The sequence below is a fragment of the Chinchilla lanigera genome, unplaced genomic scaffold, assembly GCF_000276665.1.
Source record: "Chinchilla lanigera isolate Chin_1 unplaced genomic scaffold, ChiLan1.0 scaffold00012, whole genome shotgun sequence".
In the NCBI taxonomy this organism is placed as follows: domain Eukaryota; kingdom Metazoa; phylum Chordata; class Mammalia; order Rodentia; family Chinchillidae; genus Chinchilla; species Chinchilla lanigera.
The window spans coordinates 3,675,301-3,699,502 of NW_004955413.1; the positions used below are offsets into that span (position 1 = coordinate 3,675,301).

General features: G+C 45.8%; 1 protein-coding gene across 2 annotated transcripts in view; it reads right to left on the reverse strand.

Annotated features, from left to right (window-relative positions):
* Vwf (von Willebrand factor) overlaps positions 1 to 24,202 on the reverse strand; it is a 153,119-nt gene that overhangs the window by 2,831 nt on the left and 126,086 nt on the right. For both annotated transcript variants that reach the window (XM_005378755.2, XM_005378754.1), the window contains 10 exons: positions 23,877 to 23,981; positions 22,015 to 22,220; positions 20,436 to 20,585; positions 17,062 to 17,172; positions 14,790 to 14,970; positions 14,002 to 14,042; positions 13,464 to 13,580; positions 1,511 to 1,609; positions 748 to 876; positions 201 to 240 (listed from right to left, as the gene is read on the reverse strand). In XM_005378755.2, the coding sequence (XP_005378812.1) occupies positions 201 to 240; positions 748 to 876; positions 1,511 to 1,609; positions 13,464 to 13,580; positions 14,002 to 14,042; positions 14,790 to 14,970; positions 17,062 to 17,172; positions 20,436 to 20,585; positions 22,015 to 22,220; positions 23,877 to 23,981 (1,179 nt within the window). The remainder of the gene's footprint in view (positions 1 to 200; positions 241 to 747; positions 877 to 1,510; positions 1,610 to 13,463; positions 13,581 to 14,001; positions 14,043 to 14,789; positions 14,971 to 17,061; positions 17,173 to 20,435; positions 20,586 to 22,014; positions 22,221 to 23,876; positions 23,982 to 24,202) is intronic.

Below are 24,202 nucleotides of genomic sequence, written 5' to 3' on the forward strand. Positions count from 1 at the left end.
AAAGAAAGAAAAAGAAAGAAAGGATTTGAGCAGAGGCAGTCTAGTGACACTCAGAGAAGGAGGTAGTTCCTTTCCAGGTTGAACATAATGACTGGCCAGTAACCAAGAAATATCTTTCTGGAATAAAGCTTACTCCAAAGAACAGTGCCTGGACTTGGTCTAATGGGTTTCAAGGGACAAACTTTTACTAATGTACTCACATGTGTCACAGCAGGTGCCTGGAATTTTCATGATTTTCCCCTAAGAAAACAGCAAAATCTCAGATTAGGCCCAAGGAGTTCATAGTGGACATAGTTTTCAAGTCATTCTGGATCCACTCCTAGCTCTGGACTCACAGCCGTGAGCCTAAGACTCCAGATGTAAAATGTGCTTTCCCATCACAAAAGTGAGCTGACTGAGCATCCTACCTGCCCATGGAAACACCGTGATTATTTTGAATTCTCCTCTAACTGAATCATCTGGATCCTCCTTCCAAGGGAAACAGAAATCAGTTTGATCTCTCACTTCCCTAGTCAAGGATCCCAGATCCAGATTCCTTCTCTGAGACATTTTTGTAAACCATCCTACACTGCACAGAATTTTTTGTCTCTCCATCAGTCTTTGGTTTTGTAATTTCATCAACTCTTCAGTGAGGCCAGAGGTCTGCCTTGGACCCTAGGACGTCACTGAGAATCTGGACTCTGTGCTGTTCAGAACCCTACTCCAGGAGTCACAGATTGAGATAGGGTCCGGGCTTCAGTCACCCACCCCCTCAGCCAGACATCTGTGCTGATCGAAGGGCGGACATCCTGTGACCCTCTTCTCCCAGATGTACTCTCCCATCTCGTTGACTTTGCAGAAGTGACTATCACAGCCATCCTGGAGTGTCTCATCACGCTGAAAGAAAAGACAAGAAGTGAGTAGAGTGAATGCGAAGACAGTTTTAGGTTCCAAAGCATGGCCTTGACTTCTTGGAGTTACTGAAACAATCTGGAGAACTTTGGAACAAGAATGAAATAATGTATATAAAATTTCCACACTCAGAATATAACATAGAAGTGGGTCCCAGTTTTACAATTGACTTACTATGAACAGGGCTGCATAAATGTGGAGAATCCTCAGATAACGGTGACCACTTAGTACTTAAAGGGTTAGTAAATGGGCCGATAACTGATAACTGACCAAGAGATGATCCAGGAGTACCACCTCCCAGCCCCATCAGATCATTCTGACTTCTGTGGTTCAGCGTCTCTTTCATCAGAATGCCCATCTAATCTCAAGCTACAGAAAATCTTAAAGATTTACCAACTTCATATCAGGAGACCGTACATCAGCTGCACTCCCGTATTGCTGGGCCACAAAACAACTAATTCAAAGAGAAAGTCCTGTCCCTTCTGCCAGTCATGTACCTTTCCTTTATAAAATTACAAAGAAGTGGGAAAGGAACCCAAAGTTTCTCTTTCTTGAAGACCCCAAAATAGGAAACCAGATAGTAATAGGGGAGGGGCTCTGGCGCTCAGTGTGCTCCCACCTTCAGCGTCATGATCTGTCCTCCTCTCAGCTCAATCGTGCACGCGGTAGGCAGACACCTCCCACAGCATTCACCTGGGCTCTTCTCTTCTCGGTAGCCCTGCACCCAAGGCAGACAGCAGTCACAGTTAACCTTCCCCAGCATATCCCAATTACAAGGCAGCTTGCCTTGCTCCCCGCTCCTCTCCCCTACCTCAGAGGTGCCCCTGGAGCTCAGAAATTCACCACCCACCTCCAACTGACTTCTGTCAATGCTCAGCACACAGACAGCGTTTCTTCCTTCCTTGTATATAGACATGCCCAAGGTGCGGCAGTCCTATTATACTCTTGCCCTAAGCTCATACTTTCAATTCTTTGCTGAACAATTATGTATCTTATTACTATCATGAGATTTATATATAAAGTGATACTTGATTTTTGCTCCAAATATCATCCTTTCCATTCTATCTTATCTTGCTAGGTGGTGAGATAACGTACTTGCTCAAACTGGAAATCTGGAAATCATCCTTGATGCCTCCATTTTTCTCTTTCCTCAGCCCCAGTCATCACCAAATCTTGCCCAAAATGCATTTCAAACTCACCCACTGCTTGTCATAACCAGTATCCTCTATCATCCTCTAGCCTAAGCAGTCAGAACTGGGGGAATCGTCTTATTTTTGTCTTCCCACCTTCACTCTTGCTCCTTTACTGTAAGTCACAGGACACCTGCTAGAATAACTTTCTTAAGGTATATCTAGTCATGTCACTCCTCTGCTTAAAAGCCTTTGGATGGAGTTCTGGTTCTTGTAGTGACACAATGACTTGTATTGCACTGACCCTCCTACAGGAAAAATTATAAACTATTGATTGATAAAATATTTAAACAATTGGCTTAAAGGCACTGAAGAATGAGCAAAATCAGGGACAAATTGTGAGCTTTTTGATACTTGAAAGAGAGACCCATAAAGAACAAGTCTTGTTTAAGTGGATTTTTACCTCAGAGAAGCCCTCAGGGCTGGAATTCAAGCAGAAAAGTGTAATTGTATTCACCTGAAGACTTAGTGAAGACTTTATAACTGCTAGAATTGCTGAAAACTGAAGAGGAAATCTCTAGAGAGGAAGTCAGGAAGACGAAGCCCCCAATTGTCCATATGGGATCTCTAAGGCAGACCCCTTAATTGCATATGTCTGTGCAAGCCTCTTCCAAGAAGACAGCTGAAAGACCTATGCAGAAATCTCAGTTTTATTCACCACAGAAGAGACAGAGTTTAGAGTCTGAACCTTACCCAGTTAGAGGGCTAGGTAAACTCTGAAGGTTTCCATTGACATTTCATAAAGGCCAAATCTTAGGAGTAAAAAAAAGTGCATCAAAACTGAACTATTCAGGGACTAAAAGAAGTCAAGGACACACGCTATAATCTCTAGAGGAACCACTAACAATGTCTTGTGAAAAAACAGAGCTAGGAAGGGATTCATAGAGCTAAAAAGGGATAAAAGAAAACAAAAAAACAAAAACTCCTTGAAAGAGTAAATAAAATCCAAAAGGTACCATAGATATTGTGAAAGGGAAGGAAACTGCTCGAAAGGAAAGAACAACTGGGATAAGGGAAAAGAGAAAAGAAAGGAAAAAAGAAGGTTAGAGTATATATATACATACACACACACACACATAGGATAGCTAAAATAATTGTACTGCTGATTTCTATTGGTTTATCGAAAGGAACAATTAATGCTTAAATTTTTTGACAAATTTTGCATGCTTAAATCTGGTATTCTGAACAACTAATTTGAAGACAACAATATGCAATATAAAAACCATTGCTGAATTTCTGTCATCTTGGTTTTTGAAATTCTGTATAGTTTCTAAATTTTTTATTACTTTCTATTCTCTTTAAAATAAAAATTTTTTTAAAATAAAAAAATAATTTAAAAAAACAAAAACCTCAACTGAAGCAAACGTGGACAACAAATTAAACGAAAAAAGAATAGGGACGACAGAAGATAAAATGAAAAGCAATATGGTGGATTTAAACACAACCATATCCATAATTACATATTATAATTCATATAAATGAACAAAACAATATCTGAATTGAAAATGGATATTGTCCAATGTGGATTTTAAAAAAGCAAAACCCAACTAGTATACTGTTAACAAGAAATGCACTTTCCATTTAAGTAGACAGGTTGAAAATAAAATAAGGAAAAAGTTATAATAGATAAATTACTAAGAATAAGAAAATTGAACAAATCAAAACTAAAATGAAATATAATCTCATAGCAGTTGTAATGGCTATTACTAAAAATAATACTTATAGTAAGTGCTGACAAGGATATGAAAAAATGAACACTTACACACTGTTAGTGGAAATATAAATTAGTCCAACCACTATGAACAATATAAAGGTTTATCAAAATCTAAAAATATATCTAGCATATGATCCAGCTGTCCATGCATAGGTACATATCCAAAGGAAATGAAATACCATGGTGTACCAAAGAGATAACTTCACTCCCATGTTTACAGGAGCCTGCTCTCAATAGCTGAGGTATGGGATCCACCTATATGTTCATTAATGGATGAATGGATAATGGAACTTTGATTAATCTAAACAATAGAATATTATTCACCCATAGAGAAGAATGAAATCTTATTGTTTGTAGCAAAATTAATAAAATTGAGGTCATTATATTAAGTGAAATAAGCCAGGAACAGCATGACAAATATTGAGTGTTTACTCTTACATGGGGAAGCTAAAAAATTCTACTTGAATACAGAATAATGGTACTAGAGTTTGGGGAGGGTTGGTGGAGAAGGTGGGTAAAGGTAAGTGGCTAATAGGTACCAAAATATAATCAGATAGGAAGATAAATTCTGGTGTTTCTCAGCTTAGTGGGATGCTGATGGCTCACAATAAACTATTATATATTTTATGAAGACCTGGAAGTGAAGAGCACTAAGTTTCCAAACAAAGAAATGACAAGTAGAAAGAGATGCTAGTTACCTTGGTTTGCTCAACATATATAATTAATACACACTTGTTAAATTATTTTAATTTTTAAAAGAAAGCTGATATATACATATTAATACCAAAATAGACTTTAAGATGAGGAATATTACCAAAATTAAAGGAAGTTATTTCATAATGATGAATATATTCACCAAGAAGATAAAAGAATGCATCTAATAGAAGACCTTCATAATATATAAAGCAAAAAATGAAAGAACTAAAAAGATAACAGGCTGATACACACAGTCTTAGTTGGATGATTTTTTTTTTTTTTGGTACCGGGAATCAAACTCGGGACCTTGTGCTTGCCCGGCAGGCACGATTCCGCTGAGCTGTATTCCCGGCAGTCGGGTGATTTTAATGTTCTCTCAGTAACTTGTAGAACAAGTAGGGGAAAATAAGCATTAATATAGAAGATTTGGAAAATTATAGCAATCAATATGACTAGCTAAAATAAGAGACTACTATACTTCAACACTGCAGAGCACACATTCCTCTCAAATATTCATGATACTTTTACCAAGATAGACCAAGTCCTGGGCCAAAGTAAGAACATAGCAAAATTGTTAAACCATAAAGATTATATTCTATGATCACCTTAAAGTTAATTGAAATTAGTAACCATCAGGTATTTAGAAAATCCATCTCAAATACTGTATTTGAAAATTAACCTGAGTTTGATTCCTGGTACCAAAAAACCAAAGAAAATTAAATAAAAGTTGGACATGATGGTGCATGCCTGTAATCCCAGCACTCAGGAGGCTGAGACAGAATTGCTGTGAATTTGAGGCCAGCCAGGGCTACAAAGTGAGTTCAAGGCCAGCCTGAACTGCATAGTGAGACCCTGTCTCAAAATGACAAAAAAAAAAAAAAAAAATTAAATTAAATACTTTGAATCTAAAAATAAGTCACAAGTGAAAATATAAACTATTTTAAACTAGAGATACTTAAAAAATAAAAATCTGAGGAGTGTAGTAAAAGCAGGCATTACAGGGAAATTTGTATTTTCAATGCCTATATTAGCAAAATTTAAGCTTTAAGAAGCTATCAAAAGAGCAAATTAAACCCAAAGTCATTAGAAAACAAGAAATATTTTAAAATAGTAGTTGAAATCCATAAAGTTAAAACAAATATTACAAGAGTCAAGAGTTGGGTTGTGAAAAGATTGATAAACACTATAAATCTCTGATTATATTAATCAAGAAAATAGAAAACACAAATTATCAATACTAGAAATAACAGAGGAGGCTCACTGACAAATTTCACAAAAGTTAAAAGTACAATATAGAAATGTTATGAACAATTTTACAACAATAAATTTGACAATTTAGAAGATATAAACAAATGCCATGAAAAATTAATTTACCCAAATTTAAGAAAAAACAGAAACCTGAAAAGTTCTTTTCTATTTAAAAAGTTAAATTTTGTATATAAAATGTTTCTTGGGCTGCAGAGATAGCTCAATGACACAACACCTGCCTGGCCAGAGCAATGTCCTGAGTTCAATTCCTTATACCAAAAAAAAAAAAAAAAAAAAAAATGTTCCCATATGGCAAAGGCTTAGGACTGGAAGGTTTTGTTAGTGAAGTGTATCAAGAGTTTTAGCACAATGAAATATCAATATTATATACTCTCAGAAAATGGAAAGCACAGCCATCATGTTTTATTGGATCAGCATAATCCTAATCCAAAAATGTAACAAAAGCAGTATAAAGGAAGAAAATTAGAAACTATCACCCTTTGATCATAGATATAAAAAAACTAACAAAATATTTGCAAATGGAACTAGCAGTAGATGTAGAAAAGAATAACATAACCAAGTGGGATATACTGAAAGAATGAATGATTAGCTCATAATTTGAAATCAATCAGTGAAATTCCATGTGTTAACAGAATTAAGGGGAAAACCATATAATCATCTTAATACATACATTAAAACTGACAAAACTCAAAATATTGTTCATGATAAAAACTCTTAAACACACAGAATAAAGGGAACTTCTTCCATCTGATAAAAGACATGCAACTATATTATATTTAGTGAATTAATTCCTTCTAAGATCAGAAACAAAACACTCTTATCACTCCTATTCAATACTGTAGTGGAGGCATTAGCCAATATGAAAAATAAATAAGTTAAAGATTGCAAAAGAAGCAGTAAAAATTCTTTTTATTTAAAGGTGTTATAAGAATTTATATAGTAAATCCTTAGGAGTCTGCACAGAGCCAGGGAGACAGAGACAGAGACAGAGAGACAGAGAGAGGAGAGGAGAGGCAGAGACAGAGACAGAGAAGAAAGGAACATGCTGTTACCACAACTACACAAAAACTTATAAAAGCAATAAACAATATGAACATGATATTTTTAAGAATTCTATTCATAGTATCATCCAAAAGCTTAAAATCCTAGGGAACAAATTTAACAAAATATGTGCACTATATCTACACTAAAAACCATTAAATTGCAGTCAAGCGTGGTGGCACATGCCTGTCATCCCACCACCTGAGAGGCTGAGGCAAAAGGATTGCCTTGAATTTGAGGCAAATCTGGGCTACATTATTAAGTTCAAGGCCAGCCTGAACTACATAGCAAGACACTGTCTCAAAAAACGAGAGAGAGAGAGAAAGACAGAGACACAGAGAGAGAGAGAAGAAGGAAAGAGAAAAACCATTAAATTATTGCAAAGAAAAACTCAAGAAGGCTGCTATGATTTGTATATGTGTGTCCCTACAAAATTCGTATTTTGGAACCCCAAGATAATGGTATTAAGAGGTGGGCCCTTGGGAACGTGTTCAGTATTGAGGACTCTGTCCTCATGAATGAATTAGAGCTCTTACAGAGGTGGTCAGTGGAAAACCCTAAAGCCTTTGCCCTTCTTCCTTCTCTCATGTGAGGTCGTCACAAGAAAGTGTCACCTAAGAACAAGCCAGACACATAGCTGCTGAAACCTTAATTTTGGACTTCCCAGCTTCCAGAACTGTCAGAAAATAACTTATTTTTTTAATTTTACAGAGATGTATAAGCTGGTTCTAAGTTCACATAGAAATGGAAATGACATGAAATAGCCAAGCCATCTCAAAAAACAACAAAATGGAAAGAATCACATCATCTAATTTCAAGACTCACCACAAAGCTGTAGTAATCAGGACAGTGGTGTGAGCATAGAAAATACAAATTAGTCAAAGGGTCAGAAAAGGGAGTCTAGCAATAGAGCCACACTGTAGGCAATTCATTTTTGACAAAGATACCAACATAATTCAGCGGGGAAAAAGCTAAACTTTCAACTAGTGGTGTGGGGATTACTGGATATTCGTACAGGAGGGAGAATGAACCTTAATTCCTACTTTTCAGCATTACAAAAACTAACTCCTGATGGATTGTAGACATAAACCTAAAAACTAAAACTGTAAAGTTTCTGAAAAAAAAAAAAAAAACACAGAAGGCTATATATACATCCTTAGAATAGACAAAGATTTCTTGAACAGGGTACAAAAAACACTAACCATAAAAAGGAAACACTAATAAACTGGTCTTTACCAAAATTTAAACTTCTGATCTTCAAAAGATGTGATTAAGGAGTATTTCCCTTTCTAATACTGTCTACTCACCCACAGTAGCTATCTCTCCCCACCTTACCCCACCTTCAAGTAAATCGCCTTCCTTTATTTTTTTTTAAAAAGCTAAAGGAAAGATAAAAGTGGAGCTACTAACTGAGAGAAAATATTGTAATAGGTAGCTTATAAAGAGCTGATATCTAAAAATAGAAAAAAATCATACAATTCTATAATAAGAAGAGAAACAACCCAACTTTAAAATGGTAAAAAGCTTAAACCAAAATTTCACAAAGGAAGTGGGTAATAAGTACAAATGTTCTACATCGTTAGTCAACAGAAAAATGCAGATTTACAACACTCCAAGATATCATTCCACAATGACTAAAATTTTAAAACTTGGCAATAGCAAGTTTGGCTAGGAAGTAACTGGAACTCTTAACAGAAAACTATTCATGAGAAGTAGAGCAGTGATTGAAAATTACAGTGAATGTTTAAATTTTTTTAACATATTACTTTAAAAGACACATTGTCATGAGTCCCTCTCAAAATACTGCCCTTGTTTCAAACCCACTTATCCCATCTTCTCCACACTTTCTGAAGCAGTTCTCCAAGTCCTTTCCACGTCTGTAGAAGATATGATGAAAAATATGGCAAATACACTACTGCTGAGGACCATCCAAAAAAAGGAGGCTGTCCAAACATTTCAGCTCCTCATCCACCTTAGTCATTAGATGTGGCACTGTGTGTGGGATGTCTGACTCAGCCCTAGAGTCAAAATGACCATGACAGTAAACATTTTGAATTGATTCAGGACACTGAGGCAGCAGCACAAGTGAAGCTAAAGACACTCATGAAAGGGGACTTCCAGAACTGCTTCAGAAAGTGGCACGAAGGGTGGGACAAGTCTGTTCAAAGAAAAGAATAGTGTTTTGATGGGGTTAATGACAGTGTATCTTTTACTATTATGAACTTTTATTTAAACACACACCATATTTTTCAGTCACCCCAGTAAGTTCCAAATCTCATCCACACTGTTCTCAATAGTGACCCCAGCAACTGGCACTTGACTGGCACTCCTGCATTCATGGAGGCCATGAAGTCATCTAGGAACTTAGTGGTGATGGCTTCAGGTGACAGCCCTTCATTTATTTCTGCATTAGAAAAAGTAGCTATTTCCAAGCAGCAGGATTTCACTGCTTTTGCAAAAATGCCCCAAATGTGGGATATAATGTAAGGCTGCCAACTTTTTATGTTGCAAACAGTATTTTGAACAATTTTAATGAAATAAAAATTGTACCACTACCATGGTTGTCTCATCATTTCATAAAAATTGAAGTTCCTCATCCTTCTCCTAAAAAAAGGAAGAACATAATCTTGAAATTGAAAAATATAAATTTTCTTCTGTGAGAACTGTGTCTGGTGCCCTTCTCACTTCAATTTTGGCATGCACAGTAACTGCTATGTAAGGGTCCTAAGATTTTTTAGTAAGACGCCCTCATGGGTCAGCCTTAGCTCCCAGACAGAAGGTGAGTCACAGGATGAAGCGCAGGCATCAGGGCACCTGCTCAGAAATGAATGTAAACCATTTACGCCTCCTAACTCAAGCCATGGACCTGCTGTGCCCTCAGGCTGCTGGTGACAAGCGGGGCAGTGAGGGGGAGCTCAACACCACAGCAGGGGATCCAGGCCCGGGCCAAAATGCCTCTTGGAGAGGATGCGGCTGGAATTTGGGGGCCATCGGGTAGTGTTCCAGTGGTGAGTTTGAAACCTTGTTTTTGCGATGCATAAGTCCTGGAAGGTGCATGATGAGGCAAATGGGAAAAGAGAAGGCCTGGAGTTAGCACTGAGTGAATGTCAATGGTCACAAGTCAGAAGCCTCTGACTATATATTCCATGGGGGCTTGAGTCTGGGCATTTTTAGCGAGTTTTAGAAGAGACTCAGAAGGGCCTTCCCCTCCAGGCCTCAGGAGAGGAAAATGGACAGAATCCATCCAAAAGCAGCAAGGAGGTAAAAGCCAAGGGAGGAAGGGGCTGCCGTGGGGAAGGGGCTGGCGGTGAGGGCGAAATGCACACAGCAGGGACACGGGGCAGAGCTGAGCCCAGTGTAAGGATGGCAGAGGGGTAAGGAGAAGGAAGAACAGGACAGCCAGGACGAGGGTGGAATGCAAGGGGAGGACGGCAGGTTTCCGGTATGGCAGGGACTGGGGCAAGCGAGAAGCAGCAGAGGCAGGCGGAGGAAAATGACCCTGTGCTGGGTCTGCCGGCCTTCCAGGCACCCAGCCGCACACACCAGGCCATGCCGGGGAGGCCGAGGACTCGGCTGAGTGCTGTTGCTGACAATGGGTATGAGCGCCACCTGCCACCATCCTCGGACAGGGACCCTGCTCCTGGGCTTTTACCAGACATTGTTTCATTTCAGGAGGGAGCCACCCCTCTCGCACCTACAATGCCAAGCTCCCAGCCGGCCACAGAGCTCACTTAATTAGCCAATTACTCCTGAGCAGCAGCCAGCTAAGGCCGACCTGCACACCTCCATCAAGCCCTGAGAACTCTGCCTTGCCCTCTTCACATGGCCCCTAACCACACCTCTCAGCAACTGCTCGAGGCCCCCCCAGTTTCAGCTCTCCCTACTCCCCTTTTCTGAGCTTCGCTTCTGTCTGCCACCTGGCCGCCATTCCCCTTCCTGAAGGCCCACTACTCCACATTCAATTCAATGGTGGAGGTCAGCTCAGGGCCGGGCTCCTCCTCCTGAGTGGCCACAGGCAGGTGGCCTGTCTTCCTCCTCACACTCTCCTCCAGTGTTCACTTATAGTTCCACCTCCACGCTGTGCTGCGAGGAAGGCGGGTCAGCAGACCTACCCATCTGGACATAATTCGCTGCAACTCCCCAGGGCCCTCGCTGAAGCCCTTTGTGGCAGAAGGGCACAGTGAGACCAGTTAGGGTGATGAGCTAGAGCCGGGCCAACTAAGGCAGGGTTCAGCAAGGCCTGAGAGTTGCACAGAGAGAAGGCTACGCTAGGGTCCTCAAGAGGGAGGAAGGACATACGCTGCTGGGTGGGGACACGCCGGAATTTTGGAGGGAAATAGGAAGAATGCACAAATCAAGAAAAGGCCGTGGGTTTTTAAATATTTTGAAACCTACATCTAGATTGATTCTAAAGCTGGGTATCTCCAGAGGCAAAGGAAGTGACCGTGCCACTTTGTCAACCCCAGGGGGCACTTGGGAAGGGGGAGCAGACACCCTTCCAGACACCCTTCAAGAAGCTGGCTACAGTCTCCTGAGTCTCAGGGGGGCATGGGTGTGGACCTTCCACTGTGTCTGTCACTGCCTTAGTCCTAGACCAGTGGACAACCGAGGTGAAAGGGATAACATGGAATTCAGACAGCATTACTTCATTCCATATGGAAGCCCAGATGTATTCAGGAGGTAGCTTGGCACGTACACACACACACACACATACGCACACACACACACACACACACACACACACACACAGACCCCCAAATCCTGAAACACCAACTGAGATTTTAAAAAGAAAAAGAAGAAAATGTCTTAATTCGCTCCTTTCTAACCTTTCTGAATCATACTATCAGAAACAGCTGTGCCTCCTGTGGATACGTGGGTTAGTCTCACTTCAAGTGTGACCTGTGCATGTGCTACAGGAAACACAGATGTGGAACACTTGTCCCTTGTCCTCGGAAGGGTAGGCAGCACCCACATGACCATCTAGCCCGTACCCTGCTCCTCGTTCTGTCTTCACCTTCTCCTCATGTCCCTTCTCCCTCTGGCCACTGAGCTTGTAAGACTCCTCTGAGCTGGGCACAGTGGTGCACGCCTATGATCCCAGCACTCTGGGAGGCTGAGGAAGGAGAAGCACAAGCCTAAGACCAACCTGGGCAGCTCAGCAGCTCAGCAAACCCTGTCTCCAAATAAAACATTTTTAAAAGGACTAGGAAAGTAGTTCAGTGCACAGACCCTGGGCTCAAGCCATAGTACTGAGAAGGAGGGAATCCTAACAAAGCCCTGCCTAGTGTGTCACAAAGCTGGGGAGAGAAGTTCCCACCTCACACCATCTGGGCTATAGCGCTGTGCTCAGTGCACGCAGCTCGCAGGAAATTCATCTCACAGGGGTGTTCCCTAAAACAGCAGAACCCGGAGCGGAGCTTGAGGGAGAAGTTAATGTTTAGGTCCTGTCTACCCACAAGGGGCTCGTGCCATCCTAGAGAGGTGGGACTAGAATCATAATTAAAATGGTTCAGGGCATCGTGGCGCACACCTGTAATCCCAGCATTCGGGAGGCTGAGGCAAGAGCATTGCTGTGACTTTGAGGTCAGCCTGAACTACATAGCAAGACCCTGTCTCAAATAAAAAAATAAATAGGAATAAAGTGGCGACATCACATGGTACTCTATAAATATGTACAGCTTTATATGCTAATAAAATTGTTTTTAAATTAAAAAATAAACAAAACCAAAACACACTTTAAAAAGAAATGAAACACAGTTTCATCTACCAAACTAGAAATGGTGGAATTCATTTGGAGGAGCATTTGAACAAGCAAACTCCTCATGACTCAGGAAAAAAAAAAAAAAGAACAGGAACTATCTTAAACCACTTAATCCAGTAATCGAAGGCTGGGGTCCGTGTCAAGAGACACCGGTTCAACAGCAGTGTCTGTGCAGCACCAGTGTCTGGTAAGTACCGCACTAAGTTCTAATGTTTCCAAAGAAGAGCAGTGATGGGGAGCAAGCGGGGGAGGGACAGAAAGAAGGGACAGGACAAAAAAGAAAACAGGAGGATAAAACGGAAACAAAGCTTGTGTAGAGAAGGAGGAAGAGGAGGTGGAGGGGAGAGGAACAGGAAAAAGAAGAATCAAGTTACCTCATGTACAGGTGCAAATTCCCTATGATGAATGTGGTCCTTATGTATACCTAATAACCAACAAAATTTTTAAAACACACAAAAAATAAATAAATATTGTAATTTTTAATGTTAAAAAAGAACAATAGTGATGTTTTTAAATGTGTTTGAAAGATAAAACACTATAAACAAAGTATCATAAGCCTTGCAAGTATTGTAATTAAGAAAACACAGGAAGAAAATGCTTAAAATTTGTAAAACTAAATTGTGGCGGTGCATGCCTGTAATCCCAGCACTTGGGAAGCTGAGGCAGGAGGATCACTGCAAGTCTGGGCTATATAGTGAGTTCCAGGCTAGCCTGAACTCACTATGAGACCCTCTCTCAAAAAGAAAAAATTGCAATATTTCCCAGAGATGAGATTTGAATGACTGATTTTTAGTCTCTTGTTGACAGTTGTCAACTAGTTTTCATAATTAGAAAATAAGACAAAATGTGTGCAGAGACCCCTGTAAGGACTCACTGCTTGTGTCCCCCCCATATCCCTTACCAGGGGGCAGGCCTGGCAGGTGGTCTTCCTGCACTCCAGCTCGAATCCAGAGACAGCGCCACTCCGTACCATGCACTGGCAGGTGGTGCATACGTCAATCATCATGCTCTTCCCGGGCTGCAAGCAGAGGCCTGGGTCAGGCTCCTGCCATCCCTAGACGCGGACCTTCTTCCCCCGAGCCATCTCCCACCCGCCCACGGGGGCACCAGCCATCACTATGATGCTCCTCCTGGTCTGCTGGCTTCTCCCTGCCTTCCCACCCTGAGTGCGGACACGGCAGGAGTGAAGACTTTCATGTCACCGTCAGCCAGGGCAGAGGGCAGGGTACAGAGTGCAGCACAGCAGGGCCCGGCCCTGGGCTGGGGAAATGGTTGTTGCCTGGCTCCAGGATGCCCGGAACCCCAATAGGCAATGGAAAGTGCATCAGGAGGAGTCTCCCCAGTTCCTTTCAGGCTCGATTCAGAACCACTGGGTTCCCTGCCCTCCCCGCAGCACCCCTGTCCCCACCACTCCCTCCGAGCAGAGGGCAGCAGCTCACCCCAATGACAGTGCCGTTGACCACACAGGCCTCCATGGGCTCTAGGGGGAGAAAAGCAGACGGGGGTGCAGATTCAGCTCCCCAAACCAAGCATGAGGCTGCCCCCCAGAACCTTCTCCTCCACCTCCACTCAGCCCTTCCTTCTATCGCTCCCCAGCCCCTGGGTGCTGTGGGTCCTCCGGAGAGGAAATCAGACCGGCTTGACGCTGGCTACCCTGCCAGGGACAGGAGAGCTGACCCATTTTCCAGGGGCTGGTGCTTGTTTACCTGAATTTATATTTAAGGAATGGCTGGGTTTCTGAAAGAATGAAATTCTGCTCTTAGAACTTTCAGTCCCAAAGGAAACTCACAAAGCATTCAGAGCAGAGAGGCGGTTTCTGTTACTGTTGCTGGCTGTTTCCACAGTTCCCAGCAGCTGTTCCCACTGTTCCCAGCAGGGTGGGAAGCGGCCGCTGGAACACCCTTCCCCGCAGAGCAACACAGCATGGTTGAAAAGGTGGTCCCCAGAGCCAGAGATGCTTGGGGTGGAACTCAGGCCTACCACTCCAGTGGGCATGACATAGTGGTCAGATCATCAAACCATCAGGCCAGAGCTGGGCCCACGGTGCCCTTAGGGAAATTGTTATATTTTTCTCTTTGTCTGCTTACTCACACATGCATTAGGAACAGATGGAAAGATTTTGATCCTGCCCATTTTCCTTGAGTTGCCAAAGAGGCAAAGAATTCAGGAGCTAGGAGAGGAAAGAGAAGCTTACAGGTGGGTCCAGGCCCAGCCCAGTGGGTCTCACCACAGTGACAGCTGGGGCAACACTCCACGGTCCTGCAGCTCAGCTGAAAGCCTGGGGGGCAGGTAGGCATATTCAGCTGGGGGCAGGAGACGTTCCTCTGCTGTACGAAGACCTCCTCCTTCACTCGGACGCATTCGTTGATGAGGCAGGGGTCCTCCAGAGAGGCCCAGTGGGAGCCGACCTGCACAGCGCCAGGGACAAAAGTGGCGGACAGAGCTGGGGCCAGAGCCCAAGGCCACATGCTGTTCTCAGGGAGCTGCACAGGCCGTGGGGGTTCACCCAGCACCCCAGTTGCACACATAGAGAGAATGACCAGGCTCCTCTCAGTGAGCTCCACAGCAAGTAGGGGTCAAAGTCAGCCTAAGCAAGACCCTGGCTCAGAGGCATGGATCCCCGTGCCACCTTCTTCAGGCACCTGAATGTGCACCTTAGGGAAGCCAGGGGACGCACCTGCCATCCCCAGTAGTGGCCCTAGGCTGAGCTCAGAGTCTCAAGCAGCAGTGTGGGCTAGCAGAGAGGGGAGGCAGAGTAGGCTCAGCCATTTCTACCTTATGCTACTGCCCACTTGCATGGGAAGGTGGGAGGTAGCCAGAGCCTGGGTGCATTGCTCCTAGACTCCTGGGGCTCTCCAGTCTGTCACTGGAGCATCTGGGCTTACAGTACGTATCTTGTCCTCAAAGGCTGGCTGCATGGCAGAGAACTGAAGGAGCCCGGGACCACGGACTTGGAAGATGAGTTAGAGCCAGGACATGCATGCAGATAGCATCCAGACACATCAACAGCTGCTCACTGCTCTTCTTGGCCCCTGACCTACCTCTCTCGCTTCCTGTTCACTTTCTCCTCATTCCAGCTGAGCAGCAGAAGACACCAAGACCCCTGTGGCCATTCTCTTTCCCTCCCACTCCAGCTCGCCAGGACCAAGCTTTCCTGCCACAGCACTGGCTAAGCCCTGGCCATTGGATCTGTTACTAAGACCTTGGACATCGCCCTGCTGGTCCCTGATATATTCCCATTGCCGGAGCCACTGCTGACACCCAAACCCTGCAGGTAAGATGGAGACTTCAGGTGGCCTGGTGTTCTGTGAACACTGATGTGGGCGAGGCAGCGTGAGCCCAGAGGGTGCTGAGAGACAGGCGGGGCAGGATTACTGAGCCTCCACAGACCAGCACTCACCCTCACCAGGACAGAACAGGCTCTGGTCTGACCTGGCCTTTTGCTCAGGCTCAAAGGGAGGATAGGAAGCTGAACAACGAAAAGGGAACACAAGGAAGAGAAATAAACAGGTAACTTAGATTCCACAAGGGAAAGTGGAAACACATATGAAAAACTCATGAGTCATTCAGTTATCTCTGCTGAAGAGAAAGGCAAGGACCCTGGACAGAAGATGGGGCCGCCAGTTAACCCTCCACCTTCCTCTCTAGAAAGCCAAATACAGTACACTCCGTCTTCCTGAAGGAGACAGTCCTAGCACTGCCCCTGAGGCTGCCAGAACTTTGCACTTTATCCTTCTGATCAGAGCACTGCTCTTATTCAGACACAGGGGCACTAAAATTCCAAGGAGGGAATCCTCTGTGTTTAGGAAAATGGCTTTGTAAGCACCCAGAGTTAAGGTGAGCACCTGCAGGCAAAGCAGAGGCAGCTGGCATGCTGCCTTAGGAAAAGGAATGTGGCTGGTGAGAGAAGACCGACCGGGGCCAGCAACATGGTCCAATGCTATACCTGAACCTGCCCAGATTCCCGAAGGACTTTGGGACCAGAACTGTTGTTTGCTTCTCTAGGTTATGCATTTCTCCACCTCCCTAAACCATCAGGGAGGCATCGATAGGCATCAGTGCTAAGGTCTGAGCCCCAGGCTGACGTGGTGCAGAGCAGTACTTGCAGGCAGGGCAGCTTTGGAGGGGCGCCAGGTACACAGCACATGCAGGATGGCAAGGGCTTCCCACAAGCCAAGCACACAGGGGAAGCGTGACCTCAGATTCCTGAGTGAACAGGAGACCACAGATCCCTTGGAGTTCGCACACCTCTCAGGGAGGGTATTGGGCGTCTCACAAAACCCACCAAATGGGAAAATCCGAGGCCGCCTTAACTAGTTCCTAAGGGGTCGAGCGATCCCAGGTGGAACCCGATATGGACAGCCTGACTAAACTCCCTGTGAGGAAAGCAAAAGGCAGAGAGTAAAATGAAAGCAAGGCAAACACTGAAGCACAGAACAGATTTCAAGCTGGTAAATCACTGTCCTCCTCCCCTCCTCCACCCCCAGGCCCAGACCTACACTCTTCCAGAAAGACCCTAAGTCACCCCGCGGCGACCCAGCACGCAGCTCACAGGCGGAGGGCAGGCACCTTCCACAGCACTCGCCTTCGTGGAGGACGTAGGTAAAGCCCTGGAAAACAGAAGAAAACACAGTAAGGAGGGGAGCAGCTAGGACGTGGGTGCTCTCATCTGTGCTTCGCGCACTGAGCCCTGGGAATGGCTGAGACAGCTGGGCTGGACAGGCTCGTCTTTGCTGTGCACTGGCCTCAGAGCCATGCCAAGAAGTGGCTCGGAAGCATCCACCACTGAGACACCAAGCCGTGTCTCCTCCACCGGAAGAGACCAGGCCTGCCTCTGGCAGGTTCTGCCCGGAGACCAAGGTCCGGTCCATAAGAGCACTGAAGACATCCCAGGCTCACATGAAGCAGCTAACTAACCTGACCTCTGCTGAGGCCAAATGTAGGGCTCCTCACTGACTATGGCGCCTGGGCCCTCACCTCTGCTCTAACAGGCCTGAGCCCCGACCAGATGAGTACCCAGAGCGCAGCCCTGACGATGGTGGGATCTTAAACATGCCCAAGGCCCACATGTGGAAGGTCTGACCCCCTGCCTGTGGCTCCATCTGGAGGTGGCAAAGGTTTAAGAAGTAGCTCCTAGTGAAAGGAAGTTAGTCACTGGGGTTGTGCCCTTGGAGGTAATGTGGGGACTCCAGGCCCTCTATTTCTCTCTGTCTCTCTCTCTCTCTCTCTGTCTCTCTCTGTCTCTCTCTGTCTCTCTCTGTCTGCTTCCCAGCTGCCATGAGGGGAACTGCTTGGCTCCACCACATGTTCCTTGTCCCATCAGAGAACCAAAAGCAGCAGGGCCAACTGACCATGGACAGAAATCTCTGAAACCGTGAACCTAAATCAACCTTTCCTACCTTTAACCTTATTATCTCAGAATGTTTTGTCATAGCAACAGGAAGCTAACACACCCCTCTGCAGAAGCAGGCTTCCCCTACAAGTTACTTTACAGCTGCCTAGCAACGTAGGGGTACAGCACTCTTTACAAAGGAAAACTGAGACAAGTGAGGAATAGAGAGCCCAGCAGGGACCCTCCCAGCATGGAGTGTGTCAGCCCATCTTGCCTCTTGGAAGTCTTCCAATGTGGTCAAAGTATTAGCAACTTGGGTGGGAACTCTTTGCTGAAAAGCCATGTACAAAGAATCAACAATGACAAAAGACAATGATAGGGTGATTGTCCCAGGAGCCAAGAGCAAAGAACCCAGGCCAAGGCTTCAGCTCACAGCTGTAGCCTTAGAAGCTAAGGAATAACCATGGCCATTTAGGGTGGTATGCATGCCGAGCCTACAGGGCTCCCCAAGCACATGCCCAGGTAGAGCCACATCAGGAGAGGCACGCAACACCACCTCCCCTCTGGGGAGGCACAACCCCTCTGGAGACTTAGCTTAAGTTCACAGCGTCTCTGTGGGACCTATTGACAACTCTACCCACGTCACAGCAGTGCGCAGTGAGCTGTCCCCAGCCTTCTATCAACTGAGATTCAAGGCACTTATTGTGTACCAGTGAGGTGCTAGGCACCATGGAGGAACCAACAAATTAGGATGAGACAATCTACATAGCTTCTGCTCCACACTGAGGCAGAACACATACAATGCCATAGAAGACTCAAGGCCCCCTGGGAAGCCTGAAGAGAATATTGTTGCCTTTAGATCTTCAGTGTCACTTCTGCAAGCTTCACTAAAAGTGCTGAGTGAGCTGGATGTGCATGTTCTTTTTGTCTTCCGGGACACAATGTCAGTATCAAGAACAGATACCTTGATCACAAACAGTGCATCAACTTCTCATGCTCAGATGCTCCTCCTTGCCATGCCACCAAATTTCCTTCTTCCGAAGATTCCCCTCCACAGCCCCAGTAGCCCCATGTTTCTGCTGCACGACCAGGGCTCATCATACACTCTCGTCTCTTTTTCTTTTCCCGAACTCCTCCAAACCCTCCAGCTTATGTGTGTGCTTGCGTGTCCTATCAGAATACACATCTCAGGTCCTTCTCCTTACTGTCTTCTCCGTCTCTTTTCACTGGTTTCCCAATTAAGCAGCACTAACGTCTAGCAGGAGCTAGATTCCGTAAAGCTGTGTGTAAATGAAGTTGGCAAGAAAGCATACCATGTTCCCAGCAGAAGCTGGCCTGCATCGAGGGGCTGCAGGGTATAGAGAGAGAGAAGAGGCAGCCAGCACGGGACAAATGGAGAGAAAGGTCATACAGCCCTGCTGCCCAGCCATATTTCCTTCTCTTTCTCTCAGCAAGATTCCTCTGTCTTTTCCTTAAATCCCCTTTTTATTTCACCTAGCTTGAGAGGGTTCTATTCTTGGCAATCAAAATTCCCTCCTGATACAAAATACCTTGTGTGTCAATTTTATTTCAGTGACCCCTCTTTCTTTGACAGCAAGTCACGGCCTGTGGAAGATAATGGAAGTCTTCCCAGAAGGCACATGTGGAGTGCACAGCACCCTCTCCTCCCAGGGGTGCCTGGCAATTCCACTCTCTTGCAGCACCAGCGACTCAGGTGGAAGAGCAGATAGACTGAATGGCTCTGCTGTTCCTGAATTGCCTACCAGCCCCTCCCTCCCTTCTGCCATCACCCCATACACCTCCAAGGCAGCATCACGAGCATGGACTCTGCTGCCAACATTTGCAAAAGCAACCACAAGGTGTGCATCCTTCCCTCTCCTAGTGACTCGTCTTTCACCATGACAGTGATAAAAATGTAATAATATCAGCATTAAGCCAGCAGCAGAACCTGATCCAAAATTCTCCTGGAAGACTGTTGCTTTCTTCTAGGGACTGAGCTGTCTTCAGTGTGTGAGAATCGGGAACCTTCAGGGCAAACTACTACAAACAGAATTTGGGGGACACTGATTATGCCTTCTGGGCCACAAATTTTAAATGTGTTTTGAAACTCACTCATCTGTGCAGAAACACTATCACGCATTGAAACTGGACAGTCATAGAAAATTGAGAGAAAGTGAGGCTTCTAGAGCTAGGCTAAGGTGGGTCCAAAGGGAGAACAGAGAAGGAAAAAGCCAGGACTTCTCTTGACATTTAATCCTCTCCGTGTCTGCTGAAACCAACTCTGCCTGCTCTCTGGAACCCACAGCCCTACAGCAGGCATAACCATTAGCCAAGGCTTGAACTGCAGGGTGTGACACAGTAATCCTTTTCTCACACTTCATGTTGTTTGCCCAGCCCTATCTTCCTCTTTCCTGTTTCCCTCTACAGGGCTTTGAACCAGGCGTTACTAAAGGAACTTCCTGTCCTTTCCTGCGTGCCCTTCCCCTACTTCCCAACCCTGTGGCTCCAGCATAAGCACCCTCCCCCCGGTCCCCCGCTCACCATCTGACAGCTGTCTTCACAGGGCTTCCTGGAGCACTGGACCACGCGCAGGCCCATCACCGCATCCTCCGTGTCCGTGCAAGTGCACACATTGCAGCCTTCCTCCCAGAACTGGCCCACAGGGTACACAGTGCCATGGTGGACACACACCTGTGGACACGAGGTTTCCAGGAATGAGTGAGTTCTGCTCACACTGAGGCTACTGTTTATGTGGAAGCTTGGCTGGTGCTGGGAGTGTGACAATAATAAAACCCACTGTGGCTTCTGCCTACATGGAAGGATGCACATGAAGTGTCTTTGTCCTCTTCCCTTCCTTGTGCCCCAGGCCACCCTGCAGATGGCCCCTTGTGAGTCCATCGCAGTCCACAGGCCTGGATACAACACTCTGGCTGCCTTGGCCCGGTTTGTTTCTGCCTCAGTACATTTAACTCCCATATTGCACGGAAGCTGCACCCACGTTCTCAGACACAGCAATGTCCTCCCACTCGGAAGCCACCCCAGCCAGCCCTCAGGAGTGGACTGGGCAGGGGCATACATGTGTGTCCCCTTGAGGCTCACACATGACAGGGATGGGGACACTTAAAGCAAGAGGCCAAAGAATCTGTCAGTAATATTCTCAAGGACAAATGACCCAGCCTGTCCAATAATCAAAAGCACAAAACATGGGAGTGAGGTTGCTCTACATTAAAATGACATTGAAAAAATGAATAGATAAAAAGGGCAAGAAGGAAGCAGGCCAGAAGAGGAGTAAGAGAACAGAGATGTGAGCAGGGGCAGCAACTGTTGCCTCCTGATCCTGAGTCCGCTTCTCCACCAGCTGTGTGCTGGAAAAGCATCCGGATGGAACCCGGTCTGCAGCAAATGAGTTCCGAGTCCCGCCCAGTGGGCTCCAAGGGAAGAGCATTGTGGCTACTCTGCCATCCGCCCTCAGTCCGGAAGCTCTAACTGTGCTCAGGTCATCCTGCTTGGAATTCAGCCTCAACTCAAGACCCACTCACCAATGTTTCCCCGCCCCTTCCCAGTCTCTGTCACCTCCTCCAGCGCACCAACTCAGTCTTTTATGACAGGTTATCTTCGTGGGTCTCCCACCAGAAGCCTGTCGTCTGCACTCTAGTTTGCTCACAAGCTAGTGTCATATATACTAACAAAATCATAGGCAGTGACCACATCTTCCATCTCTCCCACAGCATCTAACCCAGTCAGTACCTTTCTGTTAGAACATAGTAGTTGTTCAGTAAACATTATTGAATAGGTAGATGAATTGCTAGCAATTAACAAATGAGTGAATTACTGACTGATCTCTAAATAATTCTTATGTAATCATATTATTTCCTTAGCCAATCTAAAAATAAAATAGATACATACAGTGATTGCAACCTGAGCACCCAGCCATGATGATTACATTCACCATAAATTCTTTTCAGTCACCTGTAGTTCCTCTTGGACCAGATGGGATGCTGACTGCCCACCCCCAACCACGAAGCACATGGGTCAGGCAGCAGGGAGCCTGGGCCGGTGCAGATGCTCAGAGAGAGGCAGGTATCTGGCCATCATCCAGCCAGACTTGAGCAGTCCCTACCTTGTCAGGGAGGCAGGTGGTCGTGGTGCAGCCACAGTCGTTGGTGACCGTCGAGGCCAGGTACCCAAGCGGGCAGCTCACCGTGGAGTTGACACAACTGCAGGCACACTCGTACTCTTCACAGCACTGGGTCTTGCGCAGGGTGGGTGTCCGGTGCGGGGGGCATGTGGGCGGGGGCGCTGTCCTGCACTCCTCCCTCCTGCAGGCTGAGCGCAGCACAGGCTGATGCCCTCGGTGCTGCCACCCTGGGCGCTGCACTCAGCCAGGGCTTGTGAGGATTTGGCTATGACACAGGGGTTCAAGAAGCCCAGAGCCAGGAGGTTAAGTCACATACACACATCCTGTCAGCTCAGGGCTGGGATGATACTCATCTATAGCAAAAAAGCAGTTTAGTCTGCGGAGAAGTAAGGACATGCGTGAAAAGGAGGAGTGTGAAGCTAGTTCTCCCAGAGGAGCCGGGAAGGCTGTGGGGTCCCTGCCTGTCACCTGCCAAGGGCACCTGGAGGAGGCAGGGTGCATCCAGCCTCTGACTCTGAGCCACATGGCGTGGAAGGTGCTGAAGCCCTGAGGGGCCTGGGCACACCTCATGAAAATGTCGCACGTTAACACGCTGGCAGCTGGTGTGGTCTTGTCCCCACTTCTAGACCGAGAACAATACCTTACAGTTTTTGGTCCTCTGATGTGGAACAAAAGGCTGCCAGAAATCTTGTCAAATTCACAATGTCATTTTATAAATGCCAAGCCCACCCCTATGTCCTTTACCTCTTATTTCCAACTTCCTTCTATTACAGTGTGCTCCCCTCCTACCCTTGAAGTTCTGCACTGAGGAACGCAAGTGAGATTCCAAATCAACAGGACAAGAAGTGTTCTTGACTTATACAGATCCCACACTCTCAGTAGCTAAACACAGAATCCCATTTCTTGCCATGTCTTACTGTATTTCAATCTTATGCTCAAGAGTATAGTATTTAGTGGTTAAAATATAACCCTAAAGAAGGAAAGAAACCTGTTAGGTTTGTTTGGGCATAAGATCCATTGATGAAGACAAACTAAGGGAACGCATTTTTCCTCGATGGCAGGGGGAGCACAGGAGTAAATGCAGTGTCATGGTTGAGACCCAGCATGTCCCCCAAAGTCTCACGCTCATAGGTGGGGCTCTTGAGTGAGTGGATCACAGGGGAGATGTACTCATTGCGGATTCATTCACGCCGGGTCCACAGCAGAATGTGCTGTGAGGAGGTGGGGCCTGGCCAGAACAGGCAAGTCACTGGGGGCCTGACCTGTAAGAGTGCATTCTTGTCCCTCCCTCCCTCTCCCCATCCCCTCCGCCCTCTCCCTGTCTCCTTCTCCCACTCTCCCCCTCTCCCCCTCTCTCCTTCTCCCCCTGTCTCCCTCTCTCTAGTCTTTTCTCTCCCTCTATCTTCTTCCAGCTGACAGGAAGTAAGCAATTTTTCTCTACCATGTCCTTCCACCATGCCATTCAACCAAGAACTGTATCCACTGAAACCATGAGGGAAAATAAACCTCTCCTCTTGCAGGTTGTGAGTGTTGAGTGTTTTGTTCTGATGATAGACAACTGACTAATACAGGCTGGGTCTGGAGCTTTCCTCTCCCCAACCCAAGTGCTTCTTACTCCTTTCAGCTGTGCCCACGTCTGGAACACTTGCAGCTGTGTGCAGCAGGGAGGGTTTGACTTGAGTGTGACTTTAACCCTTCTGTCCCAAATATACCCCAAACTCAGATTCAGCTGACTGGGAAATGAGCAAGGAAATGATCTTCAACTAGGTCCCCAAGAAGGAAGACACCTTCCCTAGGCCAGAAGAGCATGGACACCCCCACCCCTGTCCCCACAGAGGCCTTACCACAGGTGAAAATGGGTCTGCACTCGCCAGGGTTGGTCAGGGTAGGCTGGAGCCCTCCTTCACAGGGAGGCACTGGGGGAAGGTTGCAGCTCATCGGCTCACACACTGAGGGCCAGGAAAGACAGGAACCACACTGAGCTCAGGGAGGTCACTCTTCATTCCCTTTGAGAAGGACCCTGATTCCTATTCACGTAGATGTCTACTGCTTTAGGTAGATGGTGGTGATCAATAGAGACAGGAGAAAGAATAGGAATGGAAGTAATAGGATGGATGAATGGATGGATGGATGAGATAGATAGATAGATGATAGATAGATAGATGATAGA